The following is a 20,156-nucleotide window of genomic DNA, read 5'->3' as shown; positions in this document are numbered from 1 at the left end:
CAACACCCTAGGAAGCAGAGTATACGTCAGGCAACAAGGCTTATCTGAAATCTCTGAGGCTCGGCAGAACTCAGACCTCTTAGAGCAAATAACCACAACAACGCATAATTTGGAAATTCAGGCGGATGACCTCGAGAATCGATCAAGAAGGTCAAACATAAGAATCAAAGGCATCACAGAAACTAACACGGACGCAGAAATAAAATTAATAGTACAACAAGGTTTTGCAAACCACTTGACGGAATCTTCTCCAGAGGCCATTCGTATCATCCGCATTCATAGGGTAGGCCCAAAAAGGCCCGGACCAGTAGATAGACCTAGAGATGTGCTGGCGGCACTGGCCTTATATGAAAAGAAGAAGAAGAAAAAAAAAAAAAAAACTCTGGCCGGCAACGGGTCAGTCGTCCATTACAATAAACGTATCACAAGTTCCCCTGTTCCAAGACTTGGCGGCTACTACGCTACAGAAAAGAAGAGCAATGGGTCCTGTAACTAAGGCTCTGTCCGATAACAAAATCACATGCAAATAGACATTCCCTTTTGGCATACTGTTCATTTGAAAACAAATGAAGGCCACTACGTGTTCTGAAGGCCTCTCAATCCTAGGGATGGAGGAGGTGGAGGCAGACTCCAGAGAGAATAGGCGAGGGGCCCCTCATCAAATGAACAAGCCGTGGGACTGGTCGACTGCAAGCGGGAGAAAAGGAGACAAACTGAAAGCCCCTTTCACCAAAAGGAAAGGGGATAACGACCGTTAAAGAGCTGTAATGGGGGGGTATCAGAGGAAAATACTTTTAAAGATGCACCAGGAATACATGGGAATATGGGGGAGTGGGAAAACACATAAGGGGGGGGGGGGCGTAGGTAAGAGTGCAGCTAGTTCAGACAGGCCCAAACGGAGGCAGGCACCGGGGTACATGGTGGAATCTTTAGTAGGTTAGCGTAACCTTAGAATTTCCAGGATAAAACGTGACCCATGGGACAGTTCCCAGGACTATTGGGATGAATCATTTGATACTGGGCCTAGACAAGGAAGCGAAAGGGAAAAAAAGGGGCTTTCGGGGTCAGAGTGGGGAAAGTGGGGGTTAGGGAAGAGGTGGACGCAGTGGCCTATTTGAAGGAGACATCAGTGGAGTCAGATGCAAGGGGAGCAAATGTATGAACACAGTTATAGGAACATGCCACTAGAAATCTTTTCACATAACATACAGGGCCTAAATACCCCAGTAAAGCGGAAAATATTGGAAGCACAAATCAGACGAGGGGCAGCATGCATCATATTGCTACAGGAGCCTCAGATTAGAAGGGGAGAAATATCCAGGCTACATATTCACCAGTTCTCTCCAATATACCAGCTTAATGCAAAAAATGAAAAGTCTGGGTTCCTGATCGACCTCAGGAATGTGATGTGTGCCAAGGTGCTCTACACCGAGGTAGACCCAAATGGTAGATACATTTTTCTCAGAATTCTCCTGGAAGACAAGTTATTAACTATAGAAACTTTATATGCCCCCAACTTGGGGCAAGATGCTTTTATATACAAGATCCTGGGAAAGCTGGAAGGTTTCACAGAGGGGGGGAAATACTTCTGATGGGGGACTTTGACCTAGCATGGGACCCCAGGAAAGATAGGAGCGGCCATTGAAGCACCAGGGGCCAACGGCAGTCGAACACCTTACGGGAAAAGCTGACAGATATGGCGCTGAAAGATCTATGGAGAGTTAAAAAGGGGAGTGAGGTGGGGAACGTATGTTTCTCCCATGTACATCACACATTTTCCAGGGTAGACTATGCCTGGGGAACTCTAAGGGCACTGGGGTCATTAATGGAGAGTTAGACCTGATCTCTCTGTCCGATCATGCTCTCATAAGAGTTCAGCTAAGGGGTATGAAACCACGCAGCCCAGTGTGGTCATGGAGGCTGCCAAGAGAAATGCAGAGAAATAAAATGAGAGATTACTTCAAAATAAAGAACACACAATGTGAACCCCTGGACAATGTGTGGGATGCCTTTAAGGCAGTACTCAGTGGGAAATAATATCTCTTAACGCACAAAGGTCCAAAGAGCAGGATAGGCTTGAAAAGGACTTAGAGGCCAAACTGATAGATGCCCAAAGATAATTTAGCGCCAAATAAGAACAGGGAAAATTATAAAAAGGATAAAGGATATCAACAGACAGAACTGCTTCAGACAGGCAGAGCAGAGAAAACATTACTCAACCTAAAACAGAAATCCCCTATCAAGGCAGACAGAATGCTAGCGAGACTACCGAAACAAAGTGGTAAGCGCAACATTGACAGAATTAAGCAAATGGATGGCACAGTATCAACAGAATCCTAGGACATCACAAACTCCTTCTCGATATATTATGAACAGCTTAACTCCTCACATAATCGGCTAATGATACAGGAACACCTAGGTAAGGTACAGATGCCAAAAGGTGACCCCGGAAGCTAGGCATACCCTAGAAAGGGAAATAACAGAAAGAGGTGGAAAAGACAAAGCTACTTCCAAACAACCAAGAGCTGGGCCATGACGGGTATCCAGCAGTCTTCTACAGAATGTTTCGCAGAGACCTTACACCGTTTTTAACAAAACTATACAATTCACTCTGCCATAAGGAGAGAATAACACGCTCTATTTCGGAGGCGAAGGTGATCCTACTCTGGAAACTGAACAAAGATTTAACAATTTGCAGCTCCCACTGCCGAATTGCGTTATTAAATATAGACGCTAAAATGTATACAGGGATCCTGGCGCACAGGCTTAAACCCGTATTGCCATATGTAATAGGACAAGACCAGGCTTTATTTCGGGGAGACAAACTTGGGATAACGCGAGAAGGGTCATACACCTTAGAGAGAAAGCTGAAATTAAACAGATACCAGTGACACCGATATCCCTAGACGCCGAAAATGCATTTGATAGGGTAGAATGGCCATATCTCTAGCTCTTCCAGGCAATGAAACATATGGGATTTGGACCTAATTTTATTCGATGGTAGAAGCAAATTATAAGGAACCCTGAATACAGTAATTTATCAATATACACCTATCCAAAAGAATACAAATAGAGCAGAGGACAAGGCAGGGGTGCCATCTATCTCCCCACTTATATGCAATCTTTTTAGAACCGCTGTTGGCTTCGATTAGACAAGACCAAAATATAAAAAGGTATTCCAGTCGGAGGGGAAATTCATAAAGAAAACGGTATACGCAGACAACATGCTGACGATTGGGGGATCAGAAACGTCAATCCCGGCATTGGTGGCCTTACTGGGGGGAATAAGAAAAAATGTTGGGGCTAAAAATAAGTCAGAAATGCTAGAACTGGGCCTAACAAAGGAGAACATTTCTGCATTGCGCAGGTGATCTCCCTTCAGATCCGCCGTGGGTATCATTGCCTATTTAGGGTTAAAATTAACTAACAAAATCTCTCTACTATATAAAGCCAACTATCTGGATCTAATAAAGAAAGCACAAGAAGATTTCTCAAGATAGACCCCACCGAATCTCATGGCTGTGACGAATAACTACAGTCAAAATGGGAACTCTCCCCAGACTTCTATACAAGTTTCATACTCTTCCGATCGCAGTCCCGCAGAAATTCTTTAAAACAATGAATTCATGGATATCTAAATTTGTCTGGCAAACGAAACACCCCAGGGTTTCCCTAGATTTACTTATGACCTCAAGGCAAAGTGGATGGTTAGGACTACCCAATATGAACAAACTACGAAGTGGCACAGTTGAGAGTGGTTTGAGAGTGCTATACGGAAAGCAAGAAAAAAGTCTGGGCCCGTATGGACAGGGTGGTGGCAGGAGGCTCATTGGCTGGGCCCCACTTAAAACATCCACACTACCTAACCAAGCTTCTAAGTTAAATAGCTTTGTGACTCTTTCCCTAGAGTGGGCTCATTGTGAGGGTCTATGCCTCTAAATTTAGATGAGCAAGGGGCTGGGATTGGTTACATATAATTAGGTCATAACTACGGCACAGTACAAGATGATGCTGCAATGGCACTACACACCCATCGTAGACTTCATAAAATGTATAATACAGTCTCCCAGGAATGGTGAAGGGGATGTAAAGGGGTAGGGGACTGCCCCACGATCAAGAGATTCTGGGAGGATATTAAGGGTCAGATAAATAGTTTGATGGAGGAATAGCATACCCTCTCCCTGGGAGAAAGCATATGTGGACTTCTAGACCCGGAAGAACATTAAGGACCCGATTCACAGAACGTTTTCCTATGGGATTGCACTATTATAAAACACTTCCATCAGGCCCTTAATCTTGACACCCCAAAATACAGCCCTGGTGACAATACTAATAGCAGCATCGTTGGTGATTGCTAAAAATTGTAAACAAAAAGATTAGCCATGGTGACTGACTGGCTACATAAACTTTGGGATATAGTGGATCACGTACCGGATACAAGGAGATGCAGGAATGACTGGGGAGAAGTGATAGATTATCTGAAAAGCGAATATATGAAACAATTGGCCCTCAAAACCTCAGACTACTGGACTTTGGGTGAATATATGGTAATAAGATACAGCCCCATAGGAGCACAAGAAACGAGTAAGACAACTAAACTCTAAAAGCTAGGTCACTGCGTGTACCGGGGGGGGAACAGGGGGGAGCAGTTCAGTGTTGAAAATCGTTGTAAAAATGCCAATAAAAATATGTTTTTTAAAAAAAGATGCAGAACTAATCAATCTGGGGTAAAAGACATGTAAAAGCCACAATGCTCTTTGAAAGGATATGTTCTTAGGTGCAAAAGAGATAAAGTGACCTAACCAGTCTCTAGGGCAGATAAATGGACCAATGAGGCAGTTAGCAGTCAATAGTACCTTCTTGCGGTTCGTCAGTATCGAACCACGCTTTGATCTGTTATGCAAGCGATTTGAGCCAAGTTCAGGGGCAGTGAGTCGTGCTGATCCAAGCGTCGAGCTGGGGAAACACGGTGCTCAGAGCTGTTGAAAGGCGGCATTCAAGTGATGCAGGTTGGAGCGCTCACAAGGACCGGTTTGAGTCGGGGTTGTAACCTCTGGGAAGGATCAGCGAGTGGCCCTCCCGTGGTTTGTGTCATGGGTCGATGACTGTTAGAAAGCTGTTAGATGAAGCAGCAGTTCAAGGTCGAGCCCCGTGCAGTCATTCGTCTAACAGCCGGCTCAAGTTGGTGAGTGACACTCCAGCGATGAGTCGGGGGTCCGGCGTTAAGCAGTTAATTCAAGCCGAACAGGTGACAGGCTATGCGAGGAATGATGCAGCATTGAGATGGTTCAAGATGCAAGCACGTAGGTTCAGAGAGTTTGAGTCAATGATAAAGGCAGCCCAGGCAGGTCCCGTGGTCTGAATGCAACAAACCCGCTTTGAAAGCAGTTTGACTGGTTTGATGTGATGGAAACAGGGTTCCTCGCTGTCTTGGCCTTCAGAATGCTGGGAATCCCGAATCCCAAACCAGAGACTCAGGTTAAGATTGGTCCTTGTTCTCTGGCTCCCAACACCGGGGAAGTTGGCACACAACTACAGGGGTCTTTCAACACAGTGTGATCCTGCATACCCTTGTAACTGGCAGAGAGGCAGGTCTTGTCCCAATGGCAGTTCACAGCCACTTGTGCCTGGGGATGGCTAGGGGACAAAGCTTCCCTCTGCCTTGGACGCTCAGTCTTCACCTGACTGCCGGAGGACTTTGGAAAGATCAGCTCTCCCAAAAGAAGTCCAATTAATTATTTCTTAAGTGTTTGTCCAAAAGTGAATCAAAGGAGTGGGAAACCCCTTCTTTTAAAGTCAAGAGTTCACATGTGATTGGACTAAAGCTAGCTTGTTTTATGATATGATATTTTATTTGTATCACGCTCGTACACAAGTGTTTCAGAGCGCGACTAGGCAAGGGAGGGGAACAAGGGAGAACACAGCACAACATAAAAACGATCTTACTAGGCCCAGTGACATTGAGAACGCGCAAGTTCATGGGAAAGGGAAAAAGTGCATGGAAGGGGGAGAGTGGAAAGTGCAGAAGTCGAAGAGCGCAGATAAATAAAATAAATAGAAAATTGAGGCAAACTGTGGTAGTGCAGCCAGCAAGTGGCAAGTGCTGTGTTTAAGGCAGCAGACTGGGTAAGTCTGAATAAGTGCAGAAAAGAAGAAAAATGGGGCGGGGGGCTGTATGGGTACAGATGCAGTCCCCAGTGTAAGGGGTGGCCAGGAGGCAGTGCAGGAAGATGGCAGGGTGAGCAGGTACCTGGGCCCAGGGGACAGAGGGTGGCCAGGTGCACAGTGCCAAGAGAGCAGATCAGCAGGGGAGAAGGGGAGCGAAGGCAGAAGGAAAGAGGAAGGTTTTGAGGTGCTTCCGGAACCGGAGATGGTTCTCCTCAAGTTTTAGAGTGGCAGGGAGGCTGTTCCAGAGGGAGGCCCCGGCCGAAGATGGAGTTCTACCCCCAGCTCGTTTCTTTGAAAAACGACTGACCCTTAGGGAGTTCGAGGTAGAGGAGCGAACAGCTCGATGGGCCAAATCCCTGTTCTTAGAGCAAGTTCTGACATCACAGCCAACATGCTTTAGGATATAGGAAGTGGGGGGTGGGCGGACAGGAAGGAAAGATAAAGGCAGAGAGAAAGAAGATGGTGGAACCCTCCTCGAATTGTAAAGAGCTTCCACTGTCTACACCAACACCGCCCCTTCCCTTCTCAATAGGATCAAAGCCCTTTAGATATGTAGCACCCTTGTGTGAGGCTACTCCTGTTGTGAATGGGAGTGCTCTTTGATTACTGCTCCCAGGACAGCTTCCTGTGGAGTGGCTGTCTCTCTTGGGAGGGTGTCACCTGCCCTCACAAAGGAACAAAAAGAAGCAATGCCCAAGACAAGAGGCAGGGTCAGCCTGTCTAGTGAGAATACACAATCCTTTCACATCTGAGCTGGGCCTAGAGGGCTGACATGTGTGATATCAAATTGCTGTGGCTGTAATAATTACAAGAATAACCATCCATCATACCATAAATCTGGTATGGTTTATAAAGATGTATCTGCCACCAGGACAGTAAAATAGCTATGGGGTTTTGGTACGGTGTGCATGTCTTAAATGCTGCCCATGCGCTGCAATCTTTGGCTGTTACTGTAGCTGTCAAATGTCTGACCTCTGATAGAGGAGACACTGCAGATCAGGATACTGATGCAGCAGGGCACAGGTACACACTATGCTTTTGGCATGGAGCTTATAAAAGGGTAATCTGATCAGCAGATTTCCCTTTCAGAGATAGAATTACCCGTATCATTTTATTCATTAATACAAATTCAAAAAAGGGACTGCATTGGATGCCTCTACTGAGATTGATTTTGCACAAGTATGCCTGCGCGGTATGAGCAGCAGACGATTGGCATATATATTTGCAATGCTAGTGAAAAGTCAAAGCAGAAAGTTATGTACTTCTATTCTGCATCTTGCGGTTGTTAAAGGATGTTTAACAGCAAATGTGGTTTGGAAATCTTCCTGAAATTAAACGCACAAGGAGGTCACATTGTGCAGACTGTGAATGTTAAATGCTCCCAAGTACAAGTTTTCCACTGTACATTTGTGATTAATCCTTTGGAGTCATCACAGATCCCCAGCCTAAAGTCTTCTCCCATGTGGCCAGGGAGGGCAGTCGGTACCTGATCCGGACTCTGGGGTGGTAATAGGAGGGAGGAGGTAATATGAGGGAGGATCACATGGGACGAGATGGCTGTCAGGGATGACTTCCTTAGGAGAGATGCAGTATTCTTCTCTTTATAAAGAGGAAACCCCTATAATCCCTAAATACGTGATGGCATGTTATTCTTCAAATCCTTCCTATGTTAAAACCCAAACCACATGGGACGAGATGGCTGTCAGGGATGACTTCCTTAGGAGAGATGCAGTATTCTTCTCTTTATAAAGAGGAAACCCCTATAATCCCTAAATACGTGATGGCATGTTATTCTTCAAATCCTTCCTATGTTAAAACCCAAACCACAATGTATGAAAAACATCCCCAACGGAATAACATTTATACCTCAGGTATGAATGAGTTACGTTCAACATCCTTACCTTCAAAATCCTTTGATTATAATGAATTTGACCTGGATAGGAGTTCTGAGCAAAACAGCACAACACATATTCACATAGCCTCTCCTGGTTTTGACAATCTCTATTCCAACAAATATTTAAGACAATATCACCTTAAAAAGTCTAAAACCTATATGTGGACTCCAAGTTCCATAAAGACCGGGATACTGAGACGAATAAAGAGTCAATGGAGAGGAAATGTGACGTTAAGCGTGAAGTGCATTCTAGTTGTCCAAAATTGAATCAGCTGCGCAGGACATTTAAACCCGAAGGTTACCTGCAGCTGGAGGATCGAGAAAGGAAAGGAGAGAGGCTGCAGAGTGCGCAGAGCGGGAAGCGAGACCAGTGACAGTGGCAGCTCGCAGGAGAAGAGCCGCAGGGAGAGTGGTGAATGGCTGCCTGCAGCAGGTTGACAATATTCTTTTTATTTTTTATAACTCTGTTTATTGAGTTTTACAACATAACAACATAACAAGCAACATGAATCATCGACATTCAATAAATGAGAAAGGCATAGCATAGCAGCAGCAAAAACAATATCTGAGGCAAGAGGGGCAACACCAGGCCAGGGGCCAAAGGCAGTTGCATGTCAAGGCAGGCAGGTGAAGTTAAGCAAGATGTTGAGCTGTATCGACCGGCGGGGCTTACTACGCATCTAGCCATTTGCCCCATATTTTCTCAAATTTGCGGGGGCAACCATTGTAGATCCGGCGTTCCGAGGCCGCACACCTGTCTAGGTCATTCCTCCATCGGTTCAGGGGTTGACAATATTCTTAACTGTAGAGGAGAAACTCTGGTACTGAGAAGCTGAACAAAGTCCAGCGGGGTAAGAAGAGGGGAGGCCCTGCAGAGCTGCACAGGTTCTGGCGGTGAAGGAAGCAAATGCTGATTCAGGGACCGAACGAACCTCTCTGCAGCCGGGGAAGCCAGACTTGTGAAAGATGTTTGCAGCAACGGCACAGTATACCTGTGAGAGACGTTAAAGAGAATCTGAAGAATACTTTTGAATATTGACCGAATATAATTATAAAGAGAAGGCAAACATGGTACAATTCTCCGGACATGTCAGCTGGAGGGAACCTGGAACTAGCATTGCCATAAGCCAAAAGACAATGTTAGAGGAATACGGATGCAAGAGTTGTGCAGTTCACCTGACATGAGATGTCTGTTGGGGGAAATCTGGAAAAAGCTTTGCCAAGAGTGAATTAAAGAAAGGTTGACAGACAGCTTAAACAAACGCTCATACATGAAATATCTGCATGGGGGAAATGAGTACAAGTAATCACTGAGGTCAACGGGTTCTGCTATTGAAGCTGTAGGATTGTGCGATACCTAAAGGGGAAGGAATATTGCAGAAAGATCTGATAAGAGTATCGGGTAATGATACTTTTTGGAAGGCGATACCTGGCAAGAGAGTATACCAGGAGATCTATACTAGTGAACAAGGAGATCTTTGTGGCAGGAGAGTAAACCAGGAAAGGAATAATTATATAAAGGAGAAACTTTCCCATTATAAACTGTGTTCTATAAAAGAAACGTTGGATTTTGCCATCCTGAGAAAAGTGTGCTATGAAAGAGATGAACAAGTTACTTACCAACTGTAACATTCTTTCGACTGGATGTTCCTCCCACGTATTCCTCATCTTATGATATTCGTATCCTGTCAGCCAGCTTTGCTGATTCGGAAAAAAGATTTGCGGCAGAGGGCGCTGTGCACGAGGTCATGGCGTCGATGTCCCTTGACGGGCTCTGTACCGTGTCAACATCACCATCAGTATACATAGCTCGTGCCGCGCCCGTTGGCTTCAGTTCTGTTTTTTCGAGGAACACCCAGGCGTACCTCATAACTGATAGACTCTTCGTGAGAGGAAAGTGTAAGTAATGTAGACTGTACTGCGGGGTAGGATGGGAGGGGCGATGACGAATACATGGGAGGAACATCCAGTCGAAAGCACGTTACAGTTGGTAAGTAACTTGTTCTTCGAATGGATTGTGTCCTCTCACGTATTCCTCATTTTATGATAGACCCCCATAGAAGTGGTAATTTTGGAAGTGGGAGTACTAGTTATTGTTCTTATGGACGGAATGAAGTACCACCTTGGCAAATAAACCCTCATTGGAGGAAGAGGCATGTAAGAAATAATGCTTGATGAAGGTATGCATTGATGCCCAGGTTGCAGCTGAACAAATATCTGCTGCAGGGACTTCCCTCTTCACAGCCGCAGAAGTAGCCATCCCCTTAGTGGAATGGGCTCGCAGCCCAACTGGTGGGCCTTTTCCCACCAATCTATAGCACTCAATTATAGCTAGAATAATCCTGTGGGATATCGTTTGTTTCGTCACAGCTATACCCAATTTATGACCTGTATAACCCACAAAAAGTTGGTCATCTTGACGTAATTTTGACATTCTTGAAATGTAAAAACAGAGCCCTTTTGGGGTCCAGTCTATGCAGTCTCTCCTCTTCTTTGCCCGAATGAGGAGGAGGATAGAATGTTGGTAATATGATTTTTTGTGACAAGTGGAAGTCAGAAACTACTTTTGGTAAGAAAGATGGTTTAACGTCAAGAACCACTCTGTCCTTGTAAAAAGTAGTATATGAAGGTTTACATGAGAGAGCCTGTAGTTCACTAACCATGCAGGCTGATGTTAAGGCCACAAGAAGGACAGTCTTCAATGTTAGAAGCCTCAAGGGACAGGAGTGCAGAGGCTCAAAAGGTATACAAGTGTACTAGATTTAAATCCCAAGTTGGAACATGAAAAGGGACTGGAGGGTATACATTAGTAAGCCCTTTCAGAAATTGAATTAACAATTGAATTTTGAAGAAACCTCTTCCGAGGAGCGCTTGAAAATGGACAGCGCAGCTAGCTATCCTTTAATGGTTCCGACCAGGAGCCCCAGATTGGCTAGATGCAATAGGAAAGAGAGCACCATTGGGGTGCTACATTGAAAAGGGTCCACATCCATATCTTTGCACCAGTTACTGAATTTGTTCCAAGACACTGGTACAAATATTTTGTTGCTGGCCTTCCGGCTGAAAGCAAAATCTCCATTACGTCATCCGGAAGATCCCAATCCTTGCATCTCAACCTCTCAGAAAACATGCGTGAATGTTGAGTGTCTTGACCTCTGGATGGAGAACCCGACCATCCTCTTGCGAGAGAAGGTCCTCTTTGCGGAAGACGTATTGGAGGGCAGATGGACATGTCCAGAAAGTCTGGGTACCACGTCCTCCTGGCCCAATCCGGGGGAATTAGGATCATGGTTTTCCTGAACTTTCTAAGCCTCATGATTACTTGAGGAATCACGTGGACTGGAGGAAACTCATACAGAAGTGGAAACTTCCAGTCTACCACAAACACATCTCGTAGAGCTCCTCTCAGAGGAAATTCCCTTGAGCAGTACTGCTCGCACTTCCAGTTTACCGTGGTCGCGAACAGATCCACTTCAGGGGTTCCCCAAAGGGCAAACTCGTGGGAGACTGCTCTGCCTGCTCAGAGCGTCTGCCGCCGTGTTCTGCTATCCGGTAGGTGAACTGCTGATAGAGAGATTCCTTCTCGTATTGCCCAGAACCAGAGCTGCATTGCCTCTCTGCACAGTGGTAGTGACCCTACGCCTCCTCTCTTGTTGAGGTAGCACATGGCTACCGCGTTGTCCGTCATTATCAGGACACTCTTTCCCTGTACAGAGGGCAGGAAGGCCTTCAGCGCTAGTCTGATTGCCCTCGGCTCCAATAGGTTTATATGTAGTTTGGACTCCGATGGAGACCAACGACCGCTGATTGTCAGATCGTCGGTGTGGGCTCCCCACCCCGTGAGTGAGGTGTCCGTCACAACTGTTTATCTCCAGCCATGGTTGCCAAAAAGATTCTCCCTTGAGGATGTTGTTGTCGCAAGCCCACCATAGTAGATCCTGAGCAACTGCGCTCGGGACTTGCAGAAGATCCAACATACTCCCCGAGAACTGGGACCACTGAGTTCTGAGGGCCCATTGAAGGGATCTCGTGCTCAATCTGGCACCAGAAAAATGCAGAATGCCATGAGGCCAAGCAACCTCAGAAAATCGAAGGCCGGCAGATGCTGGGCATTCTGAAACTTTGTTACCATCTGCAGAATGTGGAGAGTTCTCACCTCGGGAGGCGAGGCTTTGCCCGAGGAAGTATCCAAAACTACTCCGATAAACTGGAGCTTTTGGGGTGGTATCATGTGAGACTTCTTGAAATTGAGGGAGAACCCCAGTTTGTGAAGGAAGCGACAGGTGATCGACAGATGTTCCTGAGCTTGTTCGCGAGAATGCGCTCTGATCAACCAATCGTCCAGGTAGGGGTAGACGTGAATCCCCCCTCTCCTGAGACTCGCTGCCACAACCCCCATCAGTTTGCTGAAAACCTTCTGGGCAGGGGTCAGCCCGAATGGCAGAACTCGAAACTGAAAGTGAGAACCACCAACCGCGAACCTCAGGAACTTTGTGCTTGGGATGGATTGGCACATGAAAGCAAGCATCCTGAAGGTCCAATGATACCAACCAGTCTTGGAGTTGGAAAGCCTGAAGGATCTGAGAAAGGGTTACCATCTTGAACTTGTCCTTCCTGAGGAACTGAGAACAACCCTTGTTCCTCTCCGCTACATGTACCTGTTCTATTGCACCTTTCTCTAGCAGGGTTAAAATTTCCTGCAACAGGAGCAGATCTGGAATTTTGACAGAGTTGGTTCCCGGTGGATGGTCCCGAGGCCTTTTTAGGAAGGGAAGGCTGTAACCTTGAGCTACTGACTCCAGTGCCCAGGCATCTGAAGTAATGCCCCGCCATTGTTTCAGATGCTGAGAGATTCTGCCTCCCACCGGGGTTTCATGAGATAAGGCCTCAGAGTGATTTGGAGGCAGCTGCAGAAGCGGCTTAGGGCAAAGATGCCGTTCCTGAGGCTGGTTTTTCACTTTTTCCTCGTCTACCATGAGCAACATTTCTCTTGCCTCTTTGAATGGCCTGTCCTCTTCCTCTACCCAAAGAGGAGTAGTACCGAAAAGAACGACCTCTCCAGGAAGATGAGCCCGAATAAGGTTTCAGAGGCTGTCGCATGGGGGCGCTAAGAGATTTAGCTGCCGCTTTTGAGGTCCGTAGTTTTTCTAAGCTTTCATCAGCTTTACTACCAAACAGCCTCAAGCCATCAAAAGGCATGTTGAGAAGTCTGGCCTGCACATCTGGTGCAAACCCCGACTTCCTCAACCACGCAAATCTGCGTAGCACTGTACTTGCAGCCATGGATCTGCTGATACTATCAGCCTTATCCAGTCCAGAATGGAGACATTCCCCCCATTGCCTCCTTTCTGTCTTTGACAATATTCAGGAAGCTTTCCCTTTCCTCGCCTTCCGGAATATGTTCAGCCGCCACCAAAATGCAGTCCCACAGGGTATGGGTGAACCTGGCCAGGTTACTGGTGACATTAGTTGACTTGAGAGCCATGCTAACCGAGGTAAAGAACTTACGGGCCCAAGCATCCACCTTCTTATCCTCTCTATCCGGGGGGATAGATGGATATGCTGTTTGTCTTGAGGAAGTTGCAGCATGAATAACCAGATTTTCTGGAGTGGGATGCCTGCTTAAATAATCAGGATCAGAACTAGAAGTTCTATACTTCTTTGGAAAATTATTGTTCACTGCAGCAATTGTATCAGGAACTTTCCAGTTTTTTGTCTACCATTCTTTGAAGTGCCCTATGGCAGGGGAGAACTGGATCCTTCTGGGGGCCCTTATCAAGTATGTCAGTCATATCATCCTGATCAAATGTGGGTGAGGCTCTACCCCAACCCATGTATTCAACCACCCTCCGTCTCCTGTACCCTGAAACTGGATGTTCTGCAGGGTCAGGTTTTGCAAATTCCAGCTCAGGTGACCCATCAATGCCACTAGCAGAGTGAAGGGTATCGCACAGGTCTCATTTTCGATTCTGGATCGAATAATTCTTCTGGGACCTCTCTAGTACCATATTGTACTCCAAAAGGAGAAACTTCTTCAGAGCCACTTTCTTCAAAAATAGAAGACATAGATTTAAATAAGTCTGACTTAGGTAAAGGAGTAAATCTTCCTGTTCATGAGTTTGGGTCGAAGGAACCTTCAAATGGTATCGAAGGAGACTTCGAAGTCGCCGATGATGTCTTCGACAAAGGCGTCGAAAACGCTTTTGGCTTCGATGCCGAAGCCGTCAGAGGGTTTCAACGACTTCTGTTTTTTACACAGTGTCAGGGAAATACTCGATTCTTGAGGAATCTTCGACTATTTGACGTCGACTCGAGTCTTTCGAGTTTCACGCATACTACTGGGTTTTACCACAGTAGTTCCAGACTTCCCTGTGTTGTCCGACAGAGCGACCGGGGTCTGGCTCTTTTGAGGCTTCTTTGAGGGGGTCAAGGCTGCATTCTCAAAGACCTCCATCATCTTCCTTCGAAATTCTTCCCGTTTTCTTGGGGAATCCGACTTAGTCTGGCATTGTACCAATTCACTAGACGTATCCGAGGAAGAAGAGGGAGATCTATGTCTCCTCTTAACCTTTTTTGAAGAGGAAGACGAAGAGCGTCTCAATCTACTGCGAAATGGAGATCTCTTAGAGTGTTTACGATGATCAGATTCTTTTGAATCGCTCGACTTCCTAGGTCTTTTTGACGAGGCCTTTGAGGAGGCCTTGGAATCTTCCCGCCACACCACCAGTTTACCTTTCCTCTCATGAAGGGCCTTCTCCGTCATCGACTGACAGGAGCCACAGTCGATGGTTCGATGGTCTGAACCTAGGCACCAAAGACAAACACTGATTACTCTGGTGAGGATCTGTAAATCGACATCTTCGATCCGGTTGATACATTTTTTGAACCCTGTCTTGGGAGTAGAAGACATTTTCTGAAGAAAATTTCGAAGCGCGCTGTTAGAGAGCGAAACCATCAGAAAAACAGAACTGAAGCCAATGGGCGCGGCACAAGCTATTTATACTGATGGTGACGTCGACACGGTACGGAGCCCACCGAGGGACATCGACGCTGTGACCTCGTGCACAGCGCCCTCTGAAGAGAATTTATTTTTCCGAAGCAGCGAAGCTGGCAGGAAACGAATATCATAAAATGAGGAATTCGTGGGAGGACACAATCCATTCCAAATTTGGTTTTTCTATTCCAAGAAACGTATTCTGTGGATGAGACATGTTGCTTTGCCCAAAGAAGACACTTTGTGGGAAAGGCATTTTTCATTCATTTGATAGAACATTATTAGAACATATTTCCAACTGGCTTTATGAATTGGTTCAGGGGAAGGAGTCAACTCCTGGATAAAAGGATTGCTTTTATGGGAATTAACTACTTTGAACTTTCACATTATAATTTGTTGGGTTGTAATTGGAGACAATTACCTTGCACATTTATGAACATGCTAGTGTGAGAGTCGGAAACATTTTCAACAAAAGGTCAACATGCTTAAGTTTTAGTTTCATAGGTTGGGACAATCTCATTAGGACATGGACATAAAGACCTTTATGCACCGTTTTTGCTGTAAGAAAACATAGCAAATGTTGAGAACTCTAAAACCTTGTGTCCATTCCTCTTTTCTGACCCCTCACAACATTCCTGCAACTACTGTGTGGGCTTAACTGAATTTTGCACAGCCAATGAGAATGAAAAAAAAATAGAAGTGTAATGATATCGGCAGGGCCAACTCAGAAGGGACTATCTATCTAAAGAGGTTTATAGGAGGAGTCCAATCCAAATTGTTAACTTCTGAAATGTTAAGAAATCATTGAACCTGTTGTAGAGAAAGGCATAGGTAGGGTTTTTAAGAGAATTGGTGACTTCTGATCTGGAATCTGGCAGGTTTTGTGCTATGGTGAAGATGACTCATAATTCCCTGTTGGCCAAAGAAATAAAAAAGGGAAAGCCAAGAAATGATGTTTCCTTTCCAGACAGTAAATGTTTTACTGGGCACTGCAAATGCCCTGCAGATTAGTGGCTTACCACCCACTTTCATCCCCTAAAAATAGGTAAATACCCCCCACCCCCGCCAAAAATAGAACAGTAAAAATATGCAAAACATGAAACAAAAGCATAGGGGTAAATTCTCAAACAATGCTGCTTCAAAAGGGCACCAAGCATACAACTGAACATAAATGGATTCAGAAATAGTCGCATAAACAAGGTAAAGACGCAAGGCATAAAATAAGCAGTGTCGCATAGCAATTTGCTATGCAGTTTTGTAGGTTTGCTAATTAAATTGACACTTGTGTAGAAAAGCTAGATATTCAAGTTACCCTGTTCATCGAAAGCACAGCTCACCCTGCATTCCTCAGGGCTCTCTCCACCCTCTTTTCTCTGTTCACTCCAAGGTCAAAGGGACTAATGGAAAGAGGGTGCAGCAGTAATCATATCCTTCACTCATCTGTGGGAGTGTTGGGCAGAAATTCTTTATTTTCTTTATCAAATTATTGGCATAAGTAATCAGGATGATACTTTATTAAGCTTACTATATCCCGTCTGTTAACTTTATTTTGTACATTCCTAAAAATGTGTTACATAATGCATAATTACAGTATTGCTCCTGTAAAACACTGCATTGTCAACATGCTTTACAGTAAAGTTTAGGTTAGTTTATCAAGCGTCAATTTTATTTCATTTTGTTACAGACGATGCATCATATTGACAAATTAACATTTTTTAAAATATACACGATCACACGGCCAAATGCTTTTGATGGCAAACCTAGTTATGTGGCCTGCCGTTTGCATGCACCTGTTCAACTGGTGCTCAACCCATGAGCTGATCCCGTACATTCTGTCTTATCACCCCGTGGCTTTATACCTGCAACCCTGAAATTGATATGGCTGCAAACTAAAGGATTCCACCTAATTTGTCCTGCTCTCTGCCTTCTATGCCATCCACTCTACTTCATCTCTTACTTTTTTCCTCTTAAATACACAAAGCAAACTAGATGATCAATAGTTCAATCACTAATGTCTTAATTCAGCATTGAACAAAAATGCTATTTTGTTGCTCATGTTATATTTTGGGTACAAATAACGTCTTGTGGTTTTAGAAATATTAGTACAACATTGCTAATGAAATGGGTTTGTTTGCTAATCAAGAACATTTTAATTAGCAAACTCTGCTAGTCAATTTTTGAAAACCAATTTATGCCTTCAGAATAGAAACCATGCAAAACAAATAATATTGTGTATCTTTATTGTGCAAATCACTGCCTGGATGGCTTTTTCAATATCAGTGGTTTATTTCTACAATTCCATGCAAATACAAAACCTTAAGTTATATTTCTGCTTATTATTTTAGAAATAATATTATTGAAAAATAAGGTTAGGAGATCAACAGAGAAAGTCAATGTCGATAGGCATTCCTAGCCAGAGCTGCTTCTGCATTTGTGTGGGGACACTTAACTATGCTCTGGATTATTGTCCCGAGGGCATTTAAAGTTAATGTGTTTACGTCAGATTTAACGTTAACATGAGATCGCAGCGGCTAACAGGTGTGGGTCCCAGTATTATGATCAAATTATAAGTGATGCTACACAGAAAGCACATTAACAATACATTACTGTGATATGCAAAGCTGTTGTAAGGGCAATTTATAGAGAAACGGCACAGGCTACTACTAGATGTGCTTATATGCCACGTTTTGGAGGGACTGAACACAAATAGTAGTCTTGTACAGGAACAACGATCACACCAGAAGGATGGCTTTCCAACCACATGGCTATCTGCTCAAACAGATTAACAGTCACTGATTATTATGCAGAAATGGGTGTTATCATACATGCGCAATCTTAGGCAATGATATGTAAAACGACTACACCAGTTCGTTTTAAGGAATGCACAACATTTGTTATGGTCATCATACATAAAATGACATTGGAGGGTGTAATAAAGAAATAGGACACTTTCAGGCAAAACATTCAAACATTTTGCAAAAGTCACACCATATGTTAATTTAAAACGGCTACTTAGTTGGGCGGCAATGGCAGGCATTTGAGGATGTTCTATTGGTGCGATTGTTTTTGGACAATGTGTCGACACGTGGCCTAAATCCTATTTTAAGACCATGGGTCTCCATTGCCATGACTTTTAAAACAAGATTGAACACAAGTTAAAATTTGATTTTTTTAAAAAAATTGTTCAGGCAACCCACTCTTTATTTTGGCAAAGGTCAATCCGTAATGCACTTGACCACCACCTTCCTTTCCCATTGCACCACAACAGTTCTTGCATGTTGCCTACCCACGTTTTCATTGTGTGCCAAATACTTCTCACAGTGCTAAATGGAGCAGAAATATGGAACTACAAGTAAGGCACGCAATTTAAGAAGCTGGGAAGTTTTTGTTTAAAATCTTCCAGCAAACCTCCTTGTAGCCTTCTAATTGAATATCGTAATGAGGAACTAGGGCAGCGCAGTGTAAGTTCCCTATTGATTTTACAACGGGTGAACCTTTATTGGAAGCCAATTAATTATTAGCCTAACTCTTATATCAATAATTCTCAGTGTCTCCCACGTTCAAATTAGTGACCTCTGTGATACCATTTTGGGTTGATTTATGAGTGATGCCTGTGAATGGTTGACCCTTCAAGTACCAATCACAACTATTTCAAAGTTATCATTAAACGGGGAATCTTCAAATAGAATAGTGACTACATTCTGGTCAATCGGGGCAATAAATCAGAGTGGCAACTTTGTGAATTACGATCTTAATCGAAGATTGACTCCTACTTACTTGTCTAAAAATCAGGTGGAATGAGAATATATGCCAATTAAGTTTATGTATAAAATGAAGATTTTCCATAAGGAAAGTTGCGATTTTATTAAAGACACAGGAGGCAAGAATGGTGCTCCTCTTTCTTTTAATGCAAAAATCAAGCAGCTAACATGTAACAAAGAAAAATATCTTTTACAAATGTAAACAACTTCTTTGCTAAAGCTGTAAAGAAACTAATGAAAAGTACATTTCCCAAAGTCTCAGTGTTTCAACAACTCCAGGCTCAGGACATGCAACACTTCTCCACCTATCAACTGTGACCTGCTCCTGAATAACTCACAACACTGCCTTTACTCGTCCTCTTTCGAAGCTGCGCACAAGGTCCCAACTTGAGGCAAAAAACTTCGACAACCAACCAGGAACATCTCTCATTACTCAGACAGTCTCATTCAGCCTCTCGCTCCCTCAGTTTGGGTTAACCTCTGAACCTGCAAGCAAGAGACAACGAATTAGTGCGGATGAAGAGTCTGAAGTCACATCGCTATACCCACTAGCATAATACACTACAGTACAAAAAGAAAAAAAGATTTTTTTTTTTAATTTTTTTAAGACATCCCGCAAGTTTCTGCATAGATCAGACATCATAAAACATTCCCACTATAAAGAATATTGGCCCTTGGCTTGTTGAAATAACAGTCAGGAAAACCCCAGACACGTATCAAGAGGGTTGGAAAAATTCTCACCTCCATGTTTTAATCGATTCATGACTTTCCTGAAAGTTATTATGGAAAATGTTAATTCCATGTCAATAACGGAGGCAAGCATTATGCTTGTTCAAAGCTTAATCACCACCAATGAAGCCCACTGTTCAATCGGTTTGAAATAAAAATCTCCAAAGACCAATTGACTGGACCAATCGGCCATCTTCATAATGTCGTCAAGGCATACTCCCACCTGGAACATTTTGGAGGCCATTACATATCTCACTGAGTGTGCTCCAAATCTGAAAATATCCACATCTGCTTGGCCGAGGGTCCATCAGACCCACCGGGCTAGCTTTGCGGATGCAACCACTTTATGAGGCTTCCTCTCTGCTACCAGAAGCTGCCCTGTGGGGCCTAACTTGAGTGTCTTGGTGCTGCTTCATAGGTTTTAAGACAGCACACAATGTATAGTTTAGGTTGATCGCGATAGGTGGGATACAACGCTATGTTAAAGTTACATTTGGTGCGTCTAGCAATATGGAATATCACCCAGTCTCGTGAGAAAACTCTACCTACTAGATCCAACGCTCTCACATTGGAGATCCTTCTACAGGAAACCAGACAGAGCAGAGTTGTC

At 44.2% G+C, this 20,156-nt stretch overlaps 1 protein-coding gene across 4 annotated transcripts in view; it reads right to left on the bottom strand.

Moving 5' to 3' along the window:
• Positions 1 to 20,156, bottom strand: part of GBA1 (glucosylceramidase beta 1) — a 362,310-nt gene that overhangs the window by 323,508 nt on the left and 18,646 nt on the right. For 2 of the 4 annotated variants that reach the window (XM_069650121.1, XM_069650125.1), the window contains exon 2: positions 19,156 to 19,303. The exons of the other annotated variants lie outside the window; for them this stretch is intronic. In XM_069650121.1, the coding sequence (XP_069506222.1) occupies positions 19,156 to 19,247 (92 nt within the window). In that variant the 5' untranslated portion in view covers positions 19,248 to 19,303. The remainder of the gene's footprint in view (positions 1 to 19,155; positions 19,304 to 20,156) is intronic. 4 annotated transcript variants of the gene reach the window in all.

Source organism: Ambystoma mexicanum, chromosome 1p (assembly GCF_040938575.1).
Source record: "Ambystoma mexicanum isolate Mex_15411 chromosome 1p, UKY_AmexF1_1, whole genome shotgun sequence".
Taxonomy (NCBI): domain Eukaryota; kingdom Metazoa; phylum Chordata; class Amphibia; order Caudata; family Ambystomatidae; genus Ambystoma; species Ambystoma mexicanum.
Note: the sequence above shows the minus strand (reverse complement) of the source record. Positions and strands in the feature narration are given on the sequence as shown.